The sequence below is a fragment of the Mirounga leonina genome, unplaced genomic scaffold (genome assembly GCF_011800145.1).
Source record: "Mirounga leonina isolate KUSES-001 unplaced genomic scaffold, KU_Mleo_1.0 Mir_180, whole genome shotgun sequence".
In the NCBI taxonomy this organism is placed as follows: Eukaryota; Metazoa; Chordata; class Mammalia; order Carnivora; family Phocidae; genus Mirounga; species Mirounga leonina.
In genome coordinates, this window is record NW_023270469.1 from 276,269 (window position 1) to 295,240 (window position 18,972).

An 18,972-nucleotide genomic window follows, 5' to 3' on the forward strand; every position below is an offset into this window, starting at 1 on the left:
CACGTGCTGAGGGCGGGGCCCTGGGAGGCTAGACTTACTCGGTCCCGGGGTGAATGGACGGAGGGTCAGGGAGGAAGCCAGGAGGCTCCAGTGGGTTGTTTGCTGGGACTGGGATTGCGGTTCATGGACAGAACTGACGGAAAGGCATAAGGAATTAGAGCGCGGAGAGACAGGCACTAGAATGCCTGCCTTGGACCCCTGAGCCCTCCACAGTGGGAGGCAGAGCCGTCCAGCCTCTTACAGGCTTTTGGCAACACCGAGAGCCCCCACTGGCAGTCAGTCCTGAAGGTGCCCTGGTCCCCCTTCCTTCCCTGGCACCTTCCTGACTTCCCCTGGGCCCCGGGGTCGGTCTCTTCGACACTTGACAACCCGGGCAAGGGCCTCCCCTAAGGCTGAGTTTAAAATTGGGCCTGCTTGTGCCTGGTTCCGCAGACTTCTTTCAGGAAGGAGCAGTGAACGGGTGATGGTACGTCAGAAGCACTCCCAGCCACATCTGACTTGATTGCTTTTGTTCTGGCCGTGACTCTACGTGCGGCGAGAGCAAGCCCATACTCGCACAGTCTGACTGTTGCGGGGTTTTCTGGGTCTGGGCCTTCAGTGTGGACGGAGCTCAGACCCATGGGTGTGAGAACGGGAGTCGGGTCCCGAGGGCTCGGGAGCCGGCCTGGCCCAGAGCTGAGGCCAAGACTAACCCTCTGGACATCTGGTTTAGAATGCAGTCAGATCCCTTTTGTGAAATTCACACTTATATTTATTTCATCCCGTATGTTGCATGCATCACATTTCTACATTCTGTTTTCTGCTTTCAGATTTTGTACAGCGGCGATTTCTTACTTTTTGTGTAAGTCTTCTTCCCTGTCGCAAGATATTTTGTACAGCTGCTTATCTCCAGCCCTCATGAAAAAGGTAGGTCTGTCACTTCCCTTTCTCCATTCTGTGAATCTCCAGTTTCATGCAGGTTTCTAGCGAAGGTCCAGTTGTCTGCTCTCTCCCTGCCCACATCTCTGCACACTGTGCTCCCGGTGTATCGGACTGTCTCCTGGGAGCTGCCTCAGCTGTCTGCTGGGGCTGAAACTGCCTTTTTCTTCTGTTCTCAGACTTAAGATGAAGGGGGGCTGCAAGATGACAAAGGCTACAAATGTTCCTCCTTTTTTTAATAAAGAAACAGATACTGATTTTTGTAAAGTTGGTATGTTAAAAGATAAATATTCATGAAAAGTATCTTTCTATTTAAAAAAGAATTCTGATGTTCTCAGAAGACTTATCTCATCTATTGAATGTTGTATTTATTTACAGGACCAGAGAAATTTAAAGATCTTATTTATTAGAGAGAGAGAGAGAGAGCGCGCGCGCAAGAGTTGGGGGAGGGGCAGAGGGAGAGAGAGAACCTCAAGCCGACTCTGAACTGAGCACGGGGCCTGATGTGGGGCTTGATCTCACGACCCTGAGATCATGACCTGAGTCAAAATCAAGAGTTGGATGCTTGGGGCGCCTGGGTGGCTCAATTGTTAAGTGTCTGCCTTCGGCTCAGGTCATGACCCCAGGGTCCTGGGATCGAGCCCCACATCGGGCTCCCTGCTTCACGGGAAGCCTGCTTCTCCCTCTCCCACTCCCCCTGCTTGTGTTCCCTCTCTCGCTGTGTCTCTCTCTCCATCAAATAAATAAATAAAATCTTTAAAAAAAAAAAAAAAAGTTGGATGCTTAACTGACTGAGCCACCCAGGTGCCCCAAGACCAGAGAAATTTAAAGATGTGTGTCAGAAACCTTCGGTGGCAAAAGTGAACTTGGAGTGAGAACGGAAACCAGTGTGATTCCTTTGGTGGAGTTTTAAGGAACATCTTGTGAAGTTGAACCGCAGATCTGAGTTCCAGGCTCCACATTAGAATCCACTGAGAAGCCCTGGTCCTGCCCGCGGGTTAAGCGCCGTCGGGACACCCGTGTGCTCCCATCATTGGTGTCGGGACACCCGTGTGCTCCCATCATTGGTGTTGAGGAGCTTAGTCCCAGGTGCCCACAGTGTGAAGCATGGAACAGAGATTAGGAGAGGCGGCCCAGACAAGTTTCCGGTCCCATCTTGCCAAATTCTGAGGGGGGTCCCAGTGCCCTCCCCTGGTCCCCCCGAGTAGCTCCTAATGGCAAACGTACATGAACTCATGGACATTCTTGTGCTTATCCAGTTGGCACCCTCCTAGAGTGGGAAGACCAGTGCCAGCAACGGGCTGGGAAGACCGCCGGCCGCCGTGGTGGGCGACCATTTAGAGCCAGCAGTTCTGCCTTTGGGGGTTGCGCCCCGGGAGACAGATGTGCACCAAGATTGGCAGACTGCGCTGGTCACTGGGACGCCGTCGGTAGCTGAATGCAGGGCGCCCAGAGTGCCCCATGAGGGGTTCGCCGGGTCACTCCAGGTGTCCACAGGGTCTCCACGCTGCCCTGCCCTGCAGCACACAGCCAGTTTACTGTCTCTCTCCAGTTCCAGTTCGTTACACTCAGACTGTTCTCAGAAGCCCGGGAACCCCCCTCTCAGGAGCACCCAGCCAGCCTTCCCTGGAGACTCCTGTGCCTGCCGACTGCCGACTGGCAGCGAGCCGCCCTGTGTCTGTGGAAACAGAGAACCTTCCAGGAACTGTTGAAGCAGAAAGAATTTCACGTAGGTCCCACTGCCCCTTTTCCTGCTTCTCGCCTCGTCCTAACGCACAGGGTCTTGCGGGTAGCTGTGGGGTTTCCTGAGGACGTGGTGGGCAGGCAGGCGGGCCTGACGCTGGAGCAGCGCAGAAGTGGCTTGGGTGGAAGTCGTTGCTGGTCCCACTGCAGAGTCACACGTACTTGTAATTTCTTAAGACAGAAAGATCATGTCTACTCTGCCCCGTTTCCCGAGCACTAACGTTTTAAGGGTGAATATAAATGTATCTGGAACATACCTGCCAGGCTGCAATTTGGGGTCGCACTTCTCTGAGCATAGTCCCGGGGAGCCTTGGCCTGCTTCAGCCAACATGCCTGTGTTACTAGTCTGCTACCTTTTTATAACTTTTCGTTTACTCGCCTGGATCTTGGTCTGCTTATTTTGGTCCTTAGAGAAAAAATTCTCAGTCGTTTTATTATACATTCAGTTCTTTCATTAATTGTATCAGTTACCCCAGAGCAGGTGCGACCGTGTTTGCTGAGCATAGTAAGTGATGCTGGTGCCGTGGGGAACGCTCGCCGCCCACACGCAGCTTGGCGGGTGTCTCAGCGGGCCGCCGCCCTCGGCGTCCGGGCGATCGGGGACGTGCTGCTCTTGGGTTCCTGTGCGTCTGTCCCCGAGCAAGGGACTGCTCTGTATTGCCAGGCTTTGGTATCTACAGACAGGGAGCGCGCTGCACACGTGTTTGGGATGTGCTCTTAGAGTGTGAGGCTTGAGGTTAGTCCGCGTTGATGAGTGAAACCGTTCCAAGAATTGTAAAATAAGAAATACGCTACCATGAGTATTTGAAACACCTTATTACATGGAGTGTATTCTTCCGTTACTTTGCCCAACTCCACCGAACCGGGAAACGATTTCTTTCCCGGTGTTGTGCAGTAACCTGAGCGGTTTGCAGAGGCCACAGGTCAGCTGTTCGACACCAGGCGGTGTGTTCGAGAATTCAGTTTCAGAGTACCAGTTTGAACGGTTCTGGGGAGCTTCAGGTTCAGAGTTAGATTAAGCAACATCTGAGTTCCCCGTCAGGGCTTGGTGCCAGGACCTCAGTCTGACGGCGGGAAGCGGCGTGAGCATAGAGGCCAGCGTAGGCCCAGCTGCCCTCCTGTGAGGCTTCCAGCCGTGACACCCGCGGTCGCGGAGCGGTGACAGCAGACTGTTTCCGAGCTGACTTGTCTCTGTGTCCCGTCCGCACTGTCTGTTCATGTCGTCCTTTTCTCTCAGTTAACTTACAGAGACTGGTTACAGCTGGAACTGGAAATTCAACCTGAACTTGATTCTCTTTCACATACGGAAAGGTAAGTGTTGAAAGGGTTCTGCCTTGGGGCGCATCTGACTCTTGATTTTGGCTCAGGTCACGATCTCAGGGTCCTGGGACCGAGCCGGGTCAGGCTCCGTGCTCAGTGGGGAGTCGGCTTCTCCCTCTGATCCTTCTCCCCGCACCCCCCCGCCCACTGTGCACACGCACTCTCTCAAATAAGTAAAATCTTAAAAGGGGGGGGGTCTGCCTTTCAAAATGCTGTCAGGTTTTCTGCATCAGTCTTGAAATCTAAGTCTTCTCATTATATCCTCAATATTCAGTTTAACATATAACCTATGAGCAGAGTTTCATGCATTCATTCCTTAATTCAAGAAACATTTATTGAGTTCCTCCTGTTTGCCAAGCACTTCTAGAATTTTTTTTTTTTTTTTAATTTTATTTATTCATTTGAGACACAGAGATAGAGAGAGAGAGAGAGAGAAAGCATGAGCAGGGAGAGGCAGAGGGAGAGGGAGAAGCAGGCTCCTCACTGAGCCAGGAGCCCGATATGGGACTCGATCCCAGGACCCTGGGACCATGACCTGAGCTGAAGGCAGATGCTCAACCATCTGAGCCACCCAGGCGCCCCTTCTAGAATGTTCTTGAAAGTGGGGGTGCATTGTGATAAGACAAGCCTGCCCTATGGCACCTCTGTGCAGACAGGGGCACTAGGCGGTGCCCTTCCGCCCTGATGCCGCTGACTGGGCACTGTTGCCAAGCAAGTGCACACACGTGTAGGCCTCAGTGGGCCTGGGGAGAAGCTGGCGGACAGCTGAGACGGATCAGGACCCCGGACAGGGCTGTGAGAACGGGTCCCAGGGTAGGGATGGCAGGGGCAGCAAGTGTGCTTCTCCTGGGTGGGAGAGGAGCGGGGAAGGCCGGGTGTGGTAAGGGGCTGCCGTGGAGTCCTGACCATCCGGGGTCCTGCTGAAGGAGCCTGAGACGGTTCTCAGCTGGGGCGGCCAGCCTGCGTCGGTCTTGCGCGTGGGAAGAACACAATGGCAAGCAGAGGGCTGGTGGGTGCTGCAGGCAGTGCTGGCCCTGAGTTGGTGGCATGAGGAGCAGGTAAATCAAGGTCTGAGCTCCTGCGGGCCCCAGGGCCAACTCTTCAGACCAGGGGGAGGTGAGATGTGCTGTTCTGGGCATGAGCGTGGGGTGCTGACCTCTGCACCCTGGGTGTGGGGGTGCAGAGGTCAGGGAGGGAAATGTGCTGTAGATAAAATGGAGCTGGTAGGGCACAGGGGCCCCGGGGGCATCCGAGGGCAGGGATCAGCGTGAGCCACCCTGAGCCCCTGTCCCTGCGTGGTCAGAGATGTGTCTCATGCGCATGGGATGCTGTCTCATGGCGTCAGGTAATAGAAGGAGCAAGTAGAAATAAGAAAGTCGGAACAGGGCGCCTGGGTGGCTCAGATGGTTAAGCGTCTGCCTTCAGCTCAGGTCATGATCTCAGGGTCCTGGGATCGAGTCCCGCATCGGGCTCCCTGCTCCTTGGGAGCCTGCTTCTCCCTCTGCCTCTCTTTCTCTCTCTGTCTGTCTCTCATGAATAAATAAATAAAATCTTTAAAAAAAAAAAAAAAACAAGAAAGTCGGAACTGTGGAAAGAATAACTGCTTTTCCAACAAGATAGAGGTCTGCTTGCTCCTCAGGGCTATGCCCAGCCACCTGTGAGTGCTTTCTGCATGGGTTTGCGTGTCCTAGGGTCTCCCCTCCCTTCCCTCCTCCTCCTCTATTTCCACTAGGAAAAGAAGGAATTCATTTTCTAGTGGGAGGAACTGTAATAAGGATTTCTTACACCCAGATCACGGGATGTTGAAGCTGTGCTTAGACCTTTTCTTTCTTAATTCTACAAGTAACACTGCAATACATTTTGTCCCGGCTTCAGATGGTATGGGTAAAGCACCAGCCCTTTTTCACCCGTTCCTTGCCCATTCGTGGGTATGTGGAAGCGTCTTAGTTGGGTTTGGCTCTTTCTGTAGAAACAGACTAGTGTCAGTGGTTCTCTGGCTGAGGCTTTCACTTGGTACATCCTCAAGACCTTTCCTGTGAGCACCTGCAGAGCCTGGTCCAGATCTGGACACCTTCGCTGGTAGACGCTGGGATGATGGCCCCTGAGGGGGCCTTGATTGTGGCAGAGGGCGTTCCTGTCCCCAACCCCTCAGATTTAACCCCCTGCTGTTGTGCCCCTGGCTGTGGGCTCGCTTTTCGGCCACAGGAGGCATGGGTTTGCAGCCTTTCTGAGCACAGACCTTGGTACTTGCTGTTGCAGGTGGGACTTCCACCAGTGGGCGATCCATGAGCACTTCCTCCCCAAGCCCTCTGCTGCAGGGGGCTGCGATGGGCACCTGCAGACAGCGTGCACGGTTCTCGTCGACGTGCTGATAGACTTCTGCCAAAGGTTAGGAATGCGGATGCCAAAGGGCGTCATACTCTTAATTTTGGTAGTTCTAAGAATGTGCTTTTTATTTCTCTCAGTCTACTTTGTGTTATACAAAGCACAGTTGAACATACCCTGATAGCGAGTCTGAGTCTATCTGAAGTAAAGGTAAGTTTTCAGAATCCGTTTTCTTCATGTATAGATTTGCCAGTGGCAATGACTTGTCTTTCTGCTTTGTCACCCGGCACCTGGGTCATTGAGTGTAAAGGGTGGGACAGGTAGGCCAGCAGGTGGCAAGCGTCACAGGTGCCTGAAACATGGACGTGGGCTGGCTGCCAAGGGGGCAGAATTCCATAGCATGCAGGCTGTGTTGGGTTTGCATTCCTGCTCAGCTAGTCTCGATTAGTCTTTGTCCTTCTGATTGTTGTGTCAAGATGGCGAGTAAAATCAATTCCATTTTACACATTTTAGGTGACAAATATCAAATCGCAGAAAACAAATCTTGTTACCCTCTAAGAAACACAGTCCATGCAAATGGTTACTGAAGACACGAGGAAGGACAGGTGCCTTTAGGTTTCCCACTGTCCCTCTGTTCTCCACAAGGATCTGTAAACACATCACCTCGTTAGCAAAACTCTTACAAGTCACACTACATTGCAATACAACTAAGAGCACTGGAGTTTTTCCTAGTGGTGCTGAGTGGCTGGGGACAACACCTATAGTACCAGGCAGCTGAAGTTGGGGCCAGTCCTCTTGTCCTTCATTTTTCTCTTGGGAGGGAGAAACGAGTGTGTGTGCACAGAGTGAAATCAGTGAGTGTCTGTGCATTCTTTCCATGCCCCCCTAACCCTGGAATCCACTTTCTTTTTTTTTTTTTTTTTTTAAGATTTTATTTATTTGAGAGAGAGAATGAGATAGAGCACGAGAGGGGGGAGGGTCAGAGGGAGAAGCAGACTCCCCGCCGAGCAGGGAGCCCGACGCGGGACTCGATCCCGGGACTCCAGGATCATGACCTGAGCCGAAGGCAGTCGCTTAACCAACTGAGCCACCCAGGCGCCCTGGAATCCACTTTCTGTCTAAGCCTTTGTCGATCCTAGTACATTTCATATAAATGGAATCACACAAGCATGTGGTCCTTTGTGTGTGGCTCACTCAGGACAACGTTTTCAAGGTTAGTCTACATAATAGCATCTATCTGAACTTCATTTCTTTATTACTGAGTAGTATTCCATTGAAAGATGGACCACATTTTGTTTATTCATGATGGACATTTGGGTTTTCCCTTATTGACTGAATAATTCTGTACAATTCTGTGTACAGACTTTTCTGTGGTCCTGTGTTTTCATTTTTCTTGGGCATATGGCTATGCGTGGATTGCTGTGTCATATCTTTTTTTTTCTTTCAATTGGCATTTAAAAAAAATTAATATACAATGTATTATTTGTTTCAGGGGTACAGGTCTGTGATTCATCAGTCTGTTGTGTCGTATCTAAACTTTTTTTAGGAACTGCCAGACTGTTTTCCAAAACTGCACCATTTTACATTGTCACCAACAGTATCAGGGTTCCAGTTTCTCCACATTATCACGAACATAGTTATTGTTATCTTTTGATAATACCCATTCTAATGGATATGAAATGGTATATTTCATTATGGTTTTGATTTGTTTTTCTCTGGTGGCTAATGATGTTGAGAATCTTTTCATTTGCTTGTTGACAGTTTGTGTATCTTTGAGAAATGTCACATCCTTTGCCCATTTTAAGATTGGGTTTTTTTTACTGAGGTTTTTTGTGTTTTTGTTTTTTTGTTTTTTTAAGATTTTATTTATTTATTCATGAGAGAGAGAGAGGCAGAGGGAGAAGCAGGCTCCGAAGGAGCAGGGAGCCTGATGCGGGACTCGATCCCAGGACCCCGGGACCATGACCTGAGCCGAAGGCAGACGCTTAACCATCTGAGCCACCCAGGTGCCCTTTTTACTGAGTTTTAAGAGTTCATGGGGCGCGGGCGCCTGGATGGCTCAGTTGTTAAGCGGCTGCCTTCGGCTCAGGTCATGATCCCAGGGTCCTGGGATCGAGTCCCACATCGGGCTCCCTGCTCAGCAGGAAGCCTGCTTCTCCCTCTCCCACTCTCCCTGCTTGTGTTCCTGCTCTCGCTGTCTCTGTCAAATAAATAAATAAAATCTTAAAAAAAAAAAAAAAAGAGTTCATGGGGCGCCTGGGTGGCTCAGTCATTAAGCGGCTGCCTTTGGCTCAGGTCATGTTCCCAGGGTCCTGGTATCGCTCCCTGCTCAGCGGGAAGCCTGCTTCTCCCTCTCCCCCTGCTTGTGTTCCCACTCTCGCTGTCTCTCTCTGTCAAATAAATAAATAAAATCTTAAAAAAAAAAAAATTTCTTTATTCTGGATACCAGATCCTTATCAGGTAGGAGATGCAGATATTTTCTCCCATTCTAGGAGTCATCTTTTCATTTCTTCCCTTGATGGAGTCCTTTGATGCACAAAAGTGTTATATTTTGATGAAGTCTAGTTTATTTTTAGTTTTAGCTCTTAATTTAGGTCTTTGATGCATTTGATTTAATTTTTATGGAATAAGTTACGGATCCACCTTTACTGTTTTGCATGTGGACATCCAGTTGTCCTAGCACGTTTTGTTAAAGACACTGTCCTTCCCCATTAAATGGTCTTGGCACCCTTGCCAAAAATCAGTTAACCATACCTGTTGAGGTTTATTTCTGGACTCTTTATTCACTTTGGTGTATATATCTTTTTTCTTTTTTTTTTAAGATTTTATTTATTTATGAGATGCCTGGGTGGCTCAGTAGGCTAAGCGTCTGCCTTCAGCTCAGGTCATGATCTCGGGGTCCTGGGATTGAGCCCTGCATTGGGCTCTCTGCTCAGCAGGGAGCCTGCTTCTCCCTCTCCCTCTGTGCTTTCTCTCCCTCTCATGCTCTTTCAAATAACTAAATAAATAAAATCTTAAAAAAAGAAAAAGGGGGCGCCTGGGTGGCTCAGTTGGTTAAGTGACTGCCTTCGGCTCAGGTCATGATCCTGGAGTCCCGGGATCGAGTCCCGCATCGGGCTCCCTGCTCGGCAGGGAGTCTGCTTCTCCCTCTGACCCTCCTCCCTCTCTTGCTATCTGTCTCTCATTCTCTCTCTCTCAAATAAATAAATAAAATCTTTAAAAAAAAAAAAGAAAAAGATTTGTGGTGTATACATCTATTCTTATGCCAATATCATACTGTTTTGATTACTGTAGATTTGTAGGAAGTTTTTATTGGGAAATGTGGATCCCCCAACTTCCTTTTTTTCCCCAAAGATTGTTTTGGGGGTTCTGGGTTCTTTGCAATTCCATCTGAATTTCAGGACCAGTTTGCCAATTTCAACATAACCAGGTGGGCTTCTGATAGAGATTGCATTGTATCTGTAGATAATTATGGTTATTATTACCATTTTAAGAACACTGATTCTTCCTATCCATGAACATGGGATGTCTTTCCATTTATTTAGGTCTTGTATAATTTTTCAACGTTTTATAGTTTTCATTGTACAAGTCTTGCACCTCCTTGGTTAAGTTTATCCTTAGGTATTGTATTCTAACACCATTGTAAATGGAATTATTGTCTTAATTCCATTCTTGGATTATTCGTGGGTATAGAGAAATATAACTGATTTTTGTATATTGATTGCATGTCCTGCAACTTTATGAAATTGTTTATTTGCTTTAATAGTTTTTTATTGTGGATTCTTTAAGATTTTCTGTATACAAAGTCACGTCATCCGTGAATAGAGATGGTTTAACTTTCTCCTTTCCAATCTGGATGCCTTTTCTTTCTTTTTCTGGCTGAACTGTCCCAGCTAGAACTTCCAGTGGTATTGAATGGAAGCAGTGAAAGAGGAGAACTTTGTCTTATTTCTGATTTTAGGAGGAAAGCTTTTTTTTTTTTTTTAAAGATTTTATTTATTTATTTGAGAGAGAGAGAATGAGAGAGAGCACATGAGAGGGGGGAGGGTCAGAGGGAGAAGCAGACTCCCCGCCGAGCAGGGAGCCCGATGCGGGACTCGATCCCGGGACTCCAGGATCCATGACCTGAGCCGAAGGCAGTCGCCCAACCAACTGAGCCACCCAGGCGCCCAGGAGGAAAGCTTTCATCATTAAGCATGAGACGAGCTGTGGGTTTTTCATAGACGGCCTTTATCAGGTTGAGGAAGTTCCTTTCTGCTCCTGGTTTGTTGAGTGTTTTTATCATGAAAGGGTATTGAATTTTGTCTAATGTTTTATCTGTGTCTATTGAGATGTTCACATGGTTTTTATTTATTGATATGTGTATTCTATTGATATGTTGATTTTAGGGTGTTGAACCAACCTCGCATTCTTAGAATAAATCCCACTTGGTTATGGTACATAATTGTTTTTAGATGTCACTAGATTGGGGTTGCTAGTATTTTGTTGTAGACGGTTGTTTTGTTTGTTGATGACTGTGGGTGTCATGTGGTCCCCTGGGACCTCCTGGCTGTGTGACCACACGCCACTCTGGGGGCGGAGGAGAAGTAGGAACGCCTGTACATCTGGAGATACTTAGGAGGCTTTTGTTGTGTTTTTGTTTCAGTTCGAGGAGTTACAACTGCTCAGAGAATTCTGATTTGGTTCTCGGTAGCTGCACAGGAAATCGGGATATTTTTTCCAGATTGCAGGTGAGTTAGAAGATGTAAAACTCAGTGTGTTTCACTGCATTTGTATCATCTGCTCTTATGATATTTACTATGAATGTCTTAAGGCAGCCCAGCAGAATGAAAACTAGCATCCCACATATAACGGACTAGACCCAGAGTGACAGTGTGCTCACTTCACCAGGGAATATCCCCAAAATACAGAAACAAAAGCTGTGGTGCCAGAACCATCTCCAGCCTTAGGAACATTTAAAATTTGAAAATAGAGGAAACTAAGAAGACGCCCACTTTGGTAGTAAACGTTGCTCTCCACCACTTGCTGCTTTTTAGCTCTTGACTGCTCATTTGGATGTCAGGCTCTGAGAAATGACAAAGGAGGCCGAGAGGCTGCTCTTTCACAGGGTCGCCTAGCAGCTCCACAGGCTGGTGGGTTTCAGCAAAGCAGTTGCACTTAGGAGGGCGTGGAAATGGGGCTCTCGTTTTGAAGTAAAGAGTGCAGTTTTCAGTGAGCGTGCCTGATAGCTAGCCTTAGGTCTTGTCCGGGCGATAGAAAGACCCTGAGAGTAGGCTCTGGGGTCCAGGTGCAGACCCCCTCTGGTCTCCGTGTCCACAGTGTGCACGGGGAATCTACCTTTGGAGGTACCAGTGTGGCTTCGTGTTGGCAGGATTCTTTGTGTGGATTTCACACTTCCTGGTGGTGTTCGCGCTGCTCTTCAAGCGCTTGAGAAGCTGGGGGGAGTGACAGGAACCACGGAGCGGGTGGCCTGGGACCCTGGGAAATCTTACCTACGAAGGAATAAAACTAACCCCACAAAGAAGAGATCCCAGCCCTCCAAGTCCTCCTCTTGACCTCTTGTCCTCCACGTCCATCCTAACTGGCTGTGGCAGGCAGAGTGCGTCGTGGGGCTTGGGTCCCACGCCGCAGGGATGGTGCTGCGACGTGGGCGCCTGGCTTGTTCTGTCTCTGCATTTGAACGTGTGCCGACTGCACACACGTGTATGCTTTCAATTAGCAGGCACTTTATTGAGTGCCCGCTGTGTACACACCTTATGTCCACAAATTATGCGCACGCAACACCTGTACACGCAGAGTGAGAAAACCAATGATAATCGATAAAATGTTAGTCATAGGGGAATCTGGTAAAGGTGTTCATTGTACTGTTCTTATTCTGCTTTTGCAAATTGTCAATGATTTCCACGTAAAAAGGCTTGTCCCACTCATTCCTAGCTTCTTTTGGGAGACCTCCCTCCCAAGCCCACCCAGCCCCCTTTGAGAGTCCTGATTGGGGCTGACAGTAAGCCCTGAGAACTTTCTGCCTTCACATTTGAGGATAGTCACGTGGAACCAGCAATAAAAGTATGTGAACATTTTGGTCTTGTGTTTTCCAGGAGATGGCTGCTGACCTGGAACAGGGCCCAGCAGCATCCCAGAGTTGCTCTCCTCGGGAGCACTTCCTTTTCAGAGTGTTCCGCACACGGCTCCAGGCTCTGGCAAGCGGGTGGGATGTGGCTGCCCGCCTTCAGAGACAGCGGGAGCTGCTTGTTTACAAATGGTAACGTGGCACCATATAGAGGAGTCTGTCTTTACATTGAGTTTTCTTTTCCACTGGTCATTTGTTTCTGTCCCCTGTCCCCGTCTTCTCTTTGGGGTTCCCATGGAGAGAGCAGGGTCTGAAGCTTCGGATCAAAGCCGCCCCTTCAGACCCACGAGCTGCTTTGTTGAAAGATGTAGCCCAGAAAATGCCTGTCGAAATAAGGAAAACCATGTGTGCTTAGAGATGCCCGTTGTAGATGTGTTTATGAGTGTGAGACGGTGAAATGTCCCCGTTCTCGGGAGTGGCTCTGTTAGACTGGGGTGCACCCTTTTACTTGGCGATTGTGCCGCTTAAGAACGGCTCTTGGGGTTAAGACATGGGGGTGTTGCAGGACCCTTGCCAGAGTGAGTAGGGAGGGCCATTACCGAGGTGAGTCTGCGCTCTCAAGTCACGAGGCTGTGCTGTGACCACTGACGCAGCTCTTTCCGTGCAAGGATCCTCCTCGGTCTGCCCCCGGCTGTTCTCGTCGGCAGCCCCCAGGCCAAGGAGCCAGCGGCCCCTGACTGCACGGAGTTCTTCCACTTGGTCAACTCTGAGCTGGTAGGTGTGGGCAAGCAACCTCGGAATGCAGGGACGGGGGTGATCTGGTTCTTGAAGATTCGCGAGTGTGACTGGTCACTTTGAGCCAACGGCTTCAGTGTGTGTGCAGACCACGTGGAATTGCTGAGGGAAAGAATGGGGGTACCACTCCGGGAGCCGAGACTTGGGGCTGCTGTGTGCCCAGCCCTCCTCCCACAGCTGGAACCGGGGCTGGGGAGGTGCAGAGACCAGCTGTGGCTCCCTTCCTCCAAAGCTTCAGTCCCTTTCGAGAGCTTTCCTCGACGTTCAGCCGTCAAGATCCATAAACTCGTGCAGCCCAAGCATCTCTAGTTCTTTCCAGTTTTGACGTTTCAGGCACACAAAAGCCGGTGGTGCTGAGAAGACTGCCATTCCCACCGGTCGGCCCTGCTTCCTTCCGTTGTACACACTGTTCAGTGTCAGGTGCTCCGTCATCTTACCCAGAAGGACCAAAGCCTGCATGCATCCAGTCAGGGTCAGTGAGGGCACCAGGAATAAGCACGTCCTACACACTTCAGAATAGCTTCTACTCCTGAAGATGTTTTTCCAGTTTTTAAAAATGCACAAAGACAACTAGAGATTGAACTAAGGTTCCATTCAGTGACACAGAGCTTTAAACGGTGACTCAGAAAGCAGGAGAGATGAGACTGCGTGTTCCTTGGGTTCTTAGCAAAGGCTGTTTTCCTTAACGTTGTCAGAAGGGCCCGTGAAGGCTGGCAGAACAGAGAACCCAGAGCTGGGGAGGCCGGTTGCCAACCCAGCAACGGGGCCATCAGGGAGTGCGCGCCGGCCTCCTGACCTGTGTTGGGGCCGGAGCGGGCAGGCTGGGGGGTCTTGCTGCACAGAGGAGCTGCATGGATAGGCAGAGAGATGCCAGATCCTGGGCTAGCCATGAGGGCGGACATGAAGCTGGACCTCTGTGGTCAGCAGCGGCGCCGTGAGCACAGCTAAAGCCTCTCGGCACACACTGCCTCCGCTCCCACCCCCTGCTCCACTGGTTCCTTTCTCACTGGCCTGTGCTCTTTTGCAGAGAAACTTCTGCTCCCACGGAGGTGCTCTGACCCATGACATCACCGTCCACTTCTTCAGGGTAATTCTGTTGCCCCCAGCACCTCCCGCCACTTGGCTGGACTCTCCTAGCCAGTGGTGCTTTGAAGCCCTGGTGCCTTTTAGGAACAGGGACACATGCAAACCACATGTCCTCTCCTGCAGGGGCTCCTCAGCGCCTGTTCACAAAGCAGAAACCCCTCCCGGACCGCAGACCTGATCCTGACCGCGTGCCAGACTGAGTGCCCCATAGTCCTGACCTCTGCTCTGGTAGGTGCAGCCACCTTCTTGGGGTGCGCCCGGGGCTGGCACAGGGACTGGGGGCCCAGGGCAGCATCCTGGTTCTTGTCATTGAGGAGAAAATGCATGCAGAGAAATGGGGGGTAAAGCGAAGCCATCGGCAGGGAGGATGACGGGCTTCCCTGCCCACGCCGGCTGGACAACAGTGTCTGAGTGTTGCTTCACTCTGGTCTTGCGTTGGCTGAAGGTGAACCCTAACTGCCTGAGCTCCCCAACTTGGGCTCCACCTGTTGTCTTGCCAGACGACCATCTCAGGACTGGAAGGGAGGTGGCCCAGTCCCCTGCTGCCCGGCCCTCACGTGGGTGTGGGGTTCCCCGGGGGGCCTTCGCTGGCTTTCCTGGCGTCCTGACGACACGCAGCTCTCCTAGCAGCCGTAGGACTTACGCTGCCACGCCCCCCGAGTGTTCAGCTTTCCATGTAGTCTGTGGCTCACGTGGGTGGAATTCAGTGCAGAAGTTACTGTGTGTGTAAAACACCAGCTCTCAGGCGGACATCCGTGTCCTCTACAGATGAGGAGATAGCTCATGGAACTGCCTTGAACCTTAAATCGAGTACATGACACACTACTTAAATAGGAGGTGTTGGGTGAACATGAGCCATGCTGCCAGCGTCAGCTGGTCTCACGCACATCTCCGGTGGTCACTCCGGGGTTCCACATCTTGGCTGTAGGGACTGAAGAGGGCCCAAGTATAGCCTCCCCTGATCTGCTTACTGATGATCTTTCTCTTCTGGAAGTTGTGGTGGCCACGCCTGGAGCCGGAACTTCGCAGCCGGTGGACGAGATGCTTCCAGGGCCCACTGCCCCAAGAGCTGCAGAGGCTGTGGGAGGCCCAGCAGTTTGGCAGGAGGTGCGTGCAACCAGGAGAGGGAGCACAGATGTTCTTTAGGACCTGCTCCAGGTTCCCTCCGTGAATACCTTGGGATGGCGGACAGAGGCCTTAGGGCAGGCTGGGCAGGACCCACATGGAAGGGAAGGGACAGACCTGACCTGGCGGGTCGCTGTGCAGCTTTCCGCCCCACCTGGCCTGCCCAGCTGGCCGTCCCCGGCAGGTGCTGGTTTGGGGGGAGAACTGTGGTCCCATCCGGCCTCCTTTTATCCCTGTGCATGGCTACAGTGTCCAGAGTGCTCAAAATCCCAGAAAACAAGGAATGCCAACTGCTACATTATATTCCACTGATTTTTGGCCTGTTTTTAACCTGCTGGGACACCTTTCTGAGCACCACACTGCAGCCACAGCAGGGACTGAGGAGGAGGACTGGACCCAGAAGCCAAGGGTGTGAGTGGTGGGCTCCAGGTGAGAGTCCCGTGTCCCACGACCTCCTTGCAAAGCTCAGGCAGTCAGGACCAAGTGTCCCAGTCAGGCCCTACCCCGTCCTCACATCCATGGCACAGAAGCACGTTAGGGAAACTGGACACTGGACCCTAAGGGAAGGAGGCTGACACCGGGCTCTAGGTCCCTATGCCGAGCCAGGGGTGGTTAGGGACGTAGACCTTGTTTCTGTGGACTCGAGCCCCTCGCTGCCCCAGCTGAGGTGGGCAGGGCTGGTGGCTTTCCACCAGGATGTGGTCATGACGCCCCTGTGGTGACGCATCTGTCTCCTAGCTGCCTCTCTCCTGACTTGGCGTCCCCCCCACCGGGCCCGGCCTGGGTCTCTGCTGCTTCACTCCACTTCGCAATCCAGCAAGCCGGGGAAAACAACATCAAGAGCCAGCTGGAGAAGCTGGACTGCCAAAGAGAGGAGGCAAGAAACGCAATTCTTTCACTTCTTTCTTTTCTACCAAGTTTGTTTTTAATCAGTGTTCCGATCAGCTGAGTTTCTCAGGGTTCACCTAAGGAATTGTGCTTTTCCAAGAACAGAGAGGGAGTATGGTATTCTTGTGACTTTATTAGGAAGTAGAATTTACCAGGCTGATGGATTTTGTAATATTTCACTCTCAAGTTTACTGGTAGAAAGAATACCTTTCGTGTTTCACTTTTGATTTTGCTTAGCTTATTTTTATCCTCCCTAAACCCAGGGCAGGGCTGTCATCAGCTGCCCCGTGGGACCTTCTTTGTCCCTGTTCCCACAGCCTTTGCTCCTTCATCTCTCCCCCAACTAAATAAACCATTTGTAAACTGGAAAGTCAACCTGTCAGCTCAGGACATACAGGCCTGCCTGTGGTTTTTGGTAATTTAATGGGGGAAAAAAACCAAAACCCACAAGGGAGATTCTCTTAAGTTTGTTTCTGTTCAAAGTGATTTCAGTGGCCTCAAGCCTCTTAGGCCTGCGTGTGCTGAGAAGAGGTGTCCAGACACCCCAGCCAGCCTGGGTGCACTCCAGGGGGTTGGGAAGAGGTGGAGCCCTGCCTCGGGTCAGGAGGGGGCCTGTGCGTTTACCTCTAGGGATTTTACAAACACCCTTCTAGACAAGGAGCCCGGGAGTGGGGCTGGGCCGGGGGTGGCTCGCTGCACCAGATTGAGGTACTGGCAGCTCGCACAGCATGGACACCCTCAGCCACAGCACAGTTCTTCCCTGCGGTCACTTTTCCAAGCTGTGTTTAAAGGCACATATAAAATGATGCAGTCTGTAAGAATTTATTCTCAAACTACCTCTTTAAAATTTTCCTTCCTGAGAAGATCCACTTAGAGGAAAGATTTATGCCCTCTGCCTATAAATGTTTGGTCAAAGAACAGCATCTGCATTCCTTACTTAGATTTACTTACGGAAGGTACAGCCTGGGTGGTTTTCATGTTCTAAAGGCACTGGTCTTATTTGCAGCTGCTGGTTGTCCTGTTTTTCTTCTCCTTAATGGGCCTGCTTTCATCACATCTCACCCCACACTTAAGACATCAGGTAAGGTGGCCCTTTCCCACCCCCAGACCTCCCTACTCAGGGTTTCTGGGAGGAGGGCCCTGGAACCTTTGATTGAAGGGCTCCTCAGGAGTCTTGTGCTTGCTGAAGCAAGAACCCCTTGGCCCTGGGCCTCTCCTTTGAGGTCTCATTTCAGAACTTGAGCACAGGGGTCCCTGACCTGCTCCTCCTACAGTCACCATTCAAGACTCAACAGAATGAGCAAAGGCTCCCTTCTGGGCTGGAGGTCATCCCTCTCCCCACTGTGTGCCTGTCTGTGCAGACAGTCAGCCTCCCTCCCTCTTCTGTGGGCCACAGGCTGTGGACTCCCTAAAGGCTTTGGACATATGTGCGGAGATCCTGGGGTGTTTGGAGAAGAAGAAGGTATCCTGGCTGGTACTCTTTCAGTTGACAGAGACAGGTAAGACAGCACTGAGACTTGGTAGCAGGGCACAGCCTGTGTCTGTCCCGGTTACCAGCCATCTACTGGGAACACAGGTGATCCGCAAAGGCAGGCTGCGATCCCCACTTTTTATTTAGTCCTTCTTCAAAAATAACTTTCCAGTGGTTAAGTATGAACCCCTGGGCCTTAATTTACTAACTCATTTTTCAAAGTCTATCTTCTTGCTAAGTATATAAACCACATTTTAGGCTAAATGCAGTACAAACTCATCTAAACAACGAAAGAGTTGAGTGAGGTACTAGGGGGACCCAGGGTGGCACTGGGCCATCATGGGGGGGGGGTCTACCCCCCAGGCTCTGCCCTCCAGCATGAGGACATCACCACCCCTCCCAGCCAGGCACCTGAGGTCTCCTGAACATGCTGATCCTGGGGTGGGGAGGTGGCTACAGAGCTAAGCCTAACCCCCTTTGGTTGCAGAGGGTGGCCTGGGGCATGTCCTCCTCCGCCTGGCCCCAGATCCATACATCAGGCTGCTGCCGTTTGCCTTCTACAGGTAACTGCACCTGCCGCGGGTCAGTGTCGCAACGCGCTCTCAGCGGAGTTCTCCCCCGGGGGGTTGTGTGTGGTCAGAGGAGGGGTCACCCCAGCCCAATCATCTATCAGTTTCACTGTGGCTCGCCCTCCAAACGGGAAAGATGCCTGGAACTCCATTCCTCAGATGAGTCGCTGCTCAGTGCTGACGGCCACTCACCTCTGTTCGATCTTGGAGTCACGAGGCATCTTCTTTCTTACCTTCAGCCTTCTCTCCTATTTTGATGAAGACGCCCTCATGAGGGAAGATGCCTTCCTGCGTGTTGCTGTCGACATGTACCTAAAGCTGATCTGTCTCTTCGTGGCTGGGGAGACAAGTGTGGTCTCGGCTCTAGCCGGCAGGAGCCAGGAGCTCCAGGGCCAGGCAGGTGACGCAGCTCACAGACCCGTGCAGCCAGCTCTCCTGGCAGAGTGAGCAGGTGGGGGCATCGTGAGCCTCACAGTACACACCCTGACCTGTCTCTCTGCCTGTGCTCTCTCCAGGGTGACCCCGTAGGCTTGATAACAAAAGCTCGTCATTTTCTGCTGCAATCAATACCTAGGTGCCCAAAAGAGAGCTTCTCGAACATGGCAGAGGTAACGCCCAGATGCTTGTTGCTTTGGTGTGTGTGGACACGTGAAGAGTGTTGAAGT

At 51.1% G+C, this 18,972-nt stretch overlaps 1 protein-coding gene across 6 annotated transcripts in view; it reads left to right on the forward strand.

The window, feature by feature from the left end:
* Positions 1–18,972, forward strand: part of FANCA (FA complementation group A) — a 59,496-nt gene that overhangs the window by 38,923 nt on the left and 1,601 nt on the right. For 2 of the 6 annotated variants that reach the window (XM_035024550.1, XM_035024552.1), the window contains 16 exons: positions 810–906; positions 2,471–2,647; positions 3,899–3,972; positions 6,241–6,369; positions 10,952–11,036; positions 12,402–12,565; positions 13,042–13,147; positions 14,196–14,255; positions 14,378–14,482; positions 15,249–15,361; positions 16,118–16,256; positions 17,274–17,348; positions 17,664–17,766; positions 18,226–18,301; positions 18,547–18,703; positions 18,823–18,915. In XM_035024550.1, the coding sequence (XP_034880441.1) occupies positions 810–906; positions 2,471–2,647; positions 3,899–3,972; positions 6,241–6,369; positions 10,952–11,036; positions 12,402–12,565; positions 13,042–13,147; positions 14,196–14,255; positions 14,378–14,482; positions 15,249–15,361; positions 16,118–16,256; positions 17,274–17,348; positions 17,664–17,766; positions 18,226–18,301; positions 18,547–18,703; positions 18,823–18,915 (1,753 nt within the window). The other 4 variants (XM_035024553.1, XM_035024551.1, XR_004682801.1 and 1 more) reach the window with 4 other exon arrangements.